Source organism: Salarias fasciatus, chromosome 5, assembly GCF_902148845.1.
Source record: "Salarias fasciatus chromosome 5, fSalaFa1.1, whole genome shotgun sequence".
Taxonomy (NCBI): Eukaryota; Metazoa; Chordata; class Actinopteri; order Blenniiformes; family Blenniidae; genus Salarias; species Salarias fasciatus.
Genome location: NC_043749.1, coordinates 11,241,219 through 11,247,141, shown reverse-complemented (window position 1 = coordinate 11,247,141; position 5,923 = coordinate 11,241,219). Strand labels below are relative to the sequence as shown.

General features: G+C 42.9%; 1 protein-coding gene across 2 annotated transcripts; it reads left to right on the top strand.

Annotated features, from left to right (window-relative positions):
* On the top strand, positions 1-4,674 carry tmem183a (transmembrane protein 183A). 2 transcript variants are annotated; one of them, XM_030092546.1, is made up of 8 exons: positions 1-201; positions 454-543; positions 616-786; positions 1,685-1,844; positions 2,066-2,246; positions 2,625-2,705; positions 2,806-2,961; positions 3,523-4,671. In XM_030092546.1, the coding sequence occupies exons 1-8, from the start codon at positions 138-140 to the stop codon at positions 3,703-3,705; spliced, it is 1,086 nt and encodes a 361-aa protein (XP_029948406.1). In that variant the 5' UTR covers positions 1-137; the 3' UTR covers positions 3,706-4,671. The 2 variants fall into 2 exon arrangements, with proteins under 2 accessions (XP_029948406.1, XP_029948407.1); XM_030092547.1 differs by lacking the exon at positions 616-786 and having other exon boundaries at positions 3,523-4,674.
* Positions 4,675-5,923: the final 1,249 nt, after the last annotated feature.

Sequence of the window (5,923 nt, the reverse complement as noted above, 5' to 3'; positions counted from 1 at the left end):
CATGATGGCTGAAGACCCTGGCGGAACAATTTTCAATTTCTCTCTTATTTTTCTTTCTTTCTCTTTACACCAGCTTGCCATAGAGACATGGCAGTACTCACAGCCCCGTTAGGCGCCCACAAATCACTGGTATCGACATGCCCAAGAAAGGGAACCGAAAACGGCTGAAATTCAAGGCCGGGGATGTTTGTTCGGAATCAGGTAGGCTCTGGTTCGCCCGCCCACTGTTAGCACCGCTGCTAGCATTGCTGTTAGCATTGCAGCCTGCTGAAGTTTGGACCGTGTTTACAGAGTCACATTTGACACTCATACTCACAAGCAGAGGTGGAAATGTCTGCATGCCACTTAAAATACGTGTGCTGTAATATTAAGAGGAGATATAAGAGAAATTAATTTGAAATCACGCGATACGTCCCTGTAAATGTCCAACCTCTTGTCTGTCTTTCTCTTAAGTCACTGTTGCTGATTATGCGGATGCGGACCCAGCCGTGGTGAAGTCGGGGAGGATGAAAAAGGCTGTGGCAAATGCGATAGAAAAAGAAGGTAAGACACTGCCAGTCTCTGCTGGGGGGAAGGTTTAATTCCGGGTCCTGAGTGTAAAATAATGTGCTGCAGTTAAATTACTCTGCGGACTGGAAGCCTCTCAGGGCGCCGTGGAGGAAGTCCTGTCGTCCGCATCAAGTGTCACTTTGGACGCTTTGGCCAGCGGAGATGACGCTGATCCTGAAGAAGATGGAGAAAGCGGAAGTAAAGTGACTCGCAAAAAGAAAAACAAAAGGCGAAAGGGTATGGTTTTATCCTAATGTTGCGTTCACACCGAACGCGTCGCAAGCGTCACGGGCGTTGCTTTTACATTCAAAGTCTAAAGTCCAAAGTCAAAGGACGAGCTTCAACGGACCTGACGCGCGTCAGGCGCTTTTCCAGCGGCGCTGTCCGAGCTTTTCTAGCGTTGGCGACGCGCGTCACACGCGTTCACGGGGAAAATTGAACTTTGGAAGCGTCAACGCCGAACTTCATCTAATCACAGACGAGCACTCTGAGCGCTGTAGAGATGCGCGGATGGCTCATTTTTCCATCCGCCTGCCATCCGCCCAAATGAACGATTTTTTTTAATCAATTTTCAAAACCGAAACCCGCCCGATTGTAATTAAAATCTTAATTTTTCCGACACGTCGTCCGCCCGATCCGCGGTTATCCACGGGCTCCGCGTGTGCAACCGCAATCCGCGCATCTCCAGAGTGCTGATGCGGGCCAGAAGGTCGTCAAACTGGGCCCGGGAGAGGCGGAAGTACCGCTGAAAGCGAACCTCGTCCGTACGCAGCTCCTGGAGCAAATGGTGAAATTCGCCAAATTGCGAAACGCCGCTGCAGGATGGGATGAACCCAAAAACGTCGCATAGGCGCCTGACGACGCCGTTTTCTGGCTTTCTTTATTAAATACAGCCAAGCCAGTGTCTCTATTGGATCCACTGTTGTCAACATGAAGACAGGACACAGAAGCTCCTCCCACTCCCGCCAATGAGCTGCCGCGCGTCGGGCGCATTGCAAGCATCGTGTGTAATTTGAACGCGCGTCGAATTCCACACTTTACACGCGTCAACTTAATGTTGTTGTGAAAAATATGCTGGCTGCTTAAAGAAGATGTCCAAGTTTTAATATTTTGTTTTGGTGTTTTGCTTCTGCAGAAAACAGTGAGAGCAGTGATGGAGGAGAATATCCAATGGACATTTGGTTAGTGCTTTCCTCCTACATTCGACCAGAGGATGTGTGCAGATTTTCTCTGATATGTCGGAATGCGTGGACCGTCACTTGCACTGCAGCATTTTGGACCAGGCTCTACAGAAGGTGAGATGATTTTCATATTTATGTTTGGAGTCCTGTAAGGTTCAGCGTGAAACGATAAATCATTTATAGAAAAAAGTAAACATGAAGATTCTGCTCTTTGTTGGCAACATCTGTTTTCATTTTTGTTCATGCATTCTCTTTAAGTAAAGGCATGACTAAAGATAGTGTGGTAACCATTAAATTAAACATACTGACAGTGTGATTCTCCTTCTATTGTAAAGACACTACAGGATGGACGTTGATCTGCCCTTTCGTCTTCAGCCTGACTCTATGAGTCGGATGCATTGTCTTCGAGCCTGTGTGATCCGTTCGCTCTTCCATTTGTATGAGCCATTCACTTTGCGTCTGTCACAAACTCCTGCACTGCCAGAATCAACGCCCACTACTTTACTCAACTCCAAGGTAAAAAAAATAGATGTTTGAGTTGTGTGTGATTGCAATTCATATGGCGATTTTTTGTGTGTATAATTTCCACCTACATAACCAGCTTTCATGTGCGAGGTCAGTCCTAGACCTGTTGTAGCAGGGCAGCTGAGAGAGCTACTACTTTGTTGAGCTTCATGTGTCTGGTTTTAGAGAAAACTCCTCTCAACCAAACCACATGGTTCCACACATGAAATTCAACAGAAAAAAAAAACAAACTTGTCCAATTTGCATTTCATATTTTCATTACATGAAAAACAAACCTGTATTTGTATTTTTCTTGTGAAAGTTGTTTCTAAACTAGTCTTTTTACTTAAGAAATAGATATTCTCAATGTTTAATGGTTTTCTATTGCAGTGTGTACTCTTCTGCCACAAAAAGGTATCGGGGACTCGGCCAGAAACATTGTGGGAGTTCAACTTCAAATTTCGGAAGGAGGTAGCAGCTCTTTTACAACTAGCACTACATTCTTCATAGAAGTATTTTGTTTTTTCCTCCTGTGGTTGTTTATGTGACAAACATGTCTTTTCCTTCCCAGCATGGACACAGTAGGAATGGGTGTGCCAAGTCCCTGCACATGCCAAAACAATATGAAGACGTTCACAATAATCCGGACTCTGACTGCTACGTGCTTCAGATCAACACCCTCAACTTCATCTACACACCTGTTGTAATGGGCATGACACTAACCCTGGCAAGTAACCTTTTTTTTTTTTTTTCCTTTTTATGGGGCAGAACTGTCCTCTCAACCTTTGGACAGTAATGAGGTACAAGGGTTATAAATGATGCATTATATGGAATGGCGGTTTTTTTCAGGTTATTGCTTAATTTGTTTTTCTAACACACCCAGCAACACACTTCTTTAGAACACTTTGCTTTGTCTTGCACACTGATCAGTCATAATATCCTGAGCTCTGAAGGTTTGCTGTGGTATCTGGCACCGAGACGTCAGCGACTCATGCTTTAACTCCTGCAGGTTGTGAGGTGGCGTCTCAGTGGAGCCATCTATATCAGTCAACCTTGGCTACCACTTAAACCTGACTTGGACTTCTGATAGACACTGACCCTTTGAGAGCAGAAACAGCCCATAACAGCTGCAGCTGTAGAGATGATTCTTCTCACTGACCTATAGGATGTATACTTATTAACAGTTGCCAGCTTTAGTGTTGTCTCTTTTTGTTTTTTGTTTTTGTAGTCAAAATGAAAAAGGTGCAGCACATCTCACCTAATGTGACAAATCTGTCTTTCCTTATAGTTCACAATCAATGTAAGCACAGACATGCGCCACCACCGCGTCCGTCTCGTATTCCAGGACTCGCCACTCCACCGGGGGAAGAAAAAAGGGGATCAAGGCGGGACCCAGGTGGTGTTGGACCCGGTACACAGCGTGAGGCTCATGGACTGGTGGCACCCGCAGTACCCCTCCCTGCTCTGCTGAAGAGAGGAGCAGCAGAACGTCACGCTGGCAACCCTGCTGTTGACTCGTCACTCTCAGAATAATAGACTGATACTGAAGAATCCCGGGTTAGGTTTTATTGCGCATTCACTTTGATTGTTGCTATGTTTGCAAATAGCCACCACTGATTGGTCCATAATGAGATTTTCTGCTTTGATATACAGAAAGGAGGGGAAAAATGTACGTCTTTCGCGTGACCAGATGAGGTTCACCAGTATTCTGCACAGGCAGCGTTACTGCATGGTAAACAAACAAACATGTCTGATACAGATCTGCACTGTTCTTCCCGTGGTTTGTTTTATTCTCACATCAACATTTATTGTCAAATATCCTGAGTTGATTTGAATTTTGGCAATGTTGAGTCAACACAGTCGTAATATTTTTTTTGGGGAAAAACTTGTTTTTAATTTTCGAGGCAGCCTCATTTCGTATGTGACATTAAGTCTGAGCTGCACTGAAGGGTCCAAAGAGTTTATTTACCTCAATAATCTGCAAATCTGGGAAGTGTTTCTTTGTCTTATGCCTTTACTGGCTGAAAAAACAAAAACACAAAACATGACTGTCTTGTTGCTGATTATTTGAGCCACATCATCACTGCCACTTGCAGCTTTAAGTGTTTTACAGTGGCTCATCTGTTTTGAATGTATGTAGAACTTGACCGATCACCTGCCGGAGGATAAGGACAGAACATGAACATTGGGTTATTCAGTCACTAGACCTAGTTGAAATCATTTAAACTGGACTCTACACATTTTAATTTAAATATCAAGGGAAATGTAATTCAGTTACCTACATTCTGCTTGTGGTAGTAATGTTCTAGTGGATCATTAGCAGCAACTGATTGCAAAGGTGGTTTAGTTTGAGCGTAATGAGTTCTGATAAATTTAGAGCGTTGAAATAAAAAGTGAAACTTCCCCACTGGAAGGTCTTGTGTCTTCTCTGAAATGTTGATTGTACAAAAATAGCTGTTTCTGCTTCCCTGTCATCGTAATGTTTGGTGTCTGGTGAACCACAAAATACCCACATTTCAAAACCTGCTCTGGATTTTCTGACAAATATTCCTGAGTTTGCTCTCAGTGGTATGTTTGGGTACTTTTAGTTTTGCCCAGGTATGTAACTTTACTCGTACTTCAGCACAGTTTACACTATGTGCTCTGCTACTTTTCAAATCACGTCACTCCTGAGTAGAGGCTGTAATGTGGTGGTAAGCAGAGCACTCTTACCTCAGATCATTAAAAATCCCCAGTTTCATCTGATCTTTTCTGTGTGAAGTTGGCACTTTATCCCAGTGTCTGCGTGGGTTTTCTCTGGGCTTTCTGGTTTGGTTCCATAATCCGAAAACATGTTTTAGGATAATTAATGACTTAAAATTTTGAAAAAGGCCTGATTGTCTGCCCTGTGATGGACTGACATCCTGTCCAGTGTTCCCATATACATTTTATTACTCAAACAACTGAATTAACATATTTTTATTGAGCTTATTCTTTTAACATTAACAATCTCCTCTTGTTTCCAAAACAACTTGTCAGTGTAATTTTGTGGTACTTAATTCATAGCTAGGCAAATATGCTGAAAAAAATGTATATTTTTTGTAATATCTACAGTAAATTCAATTGAAAGCGCTTAAAAATGACCCATGGTTTTGTGAAAGTGAATTTAAGTACCTTTAGTCGAGTTTTCAAAGTTCAATTCAAGCAATGTAACGTTGGTCAAGCTTTAGTGCAAACTCCCATAGATCTTTGCACCTCTGGAAAAAGCTCGACGCCCCATCATCTGATAAGAACTTGTTAAAAGCACAATTAACTGATAACAACGTGGAAATATAATAAAGAAAAAAAGTGCAATCTTTAATACATACAGGAAAATTGCAACATCTTCGTGCCTCTGATATGACATTCTTATATGACATTTTGTCCTTAAAAAGAAAGATTTTGCAAAATTGTTGATAAACATGAATAGAAAAGAAATCACGTAGGCCTCAGGAGTATTTTTAGCACAGAGTCAGAGGACTAGTTAAAACTTCTTGAAGGCAACAAGCATCGCATCATAGCCTTAAAATACCCCAGTGTGTATGAGGAGGGGGGGAACCATAGAAAACTCCATTTCCCAGAAGCCCCTGCGGGCTCTGCCATTGACGGTGGCACAGGTGACCGCAGACGCGCTGAGTTGTGACAACATCTCGACCGTCAAAACGAAAACA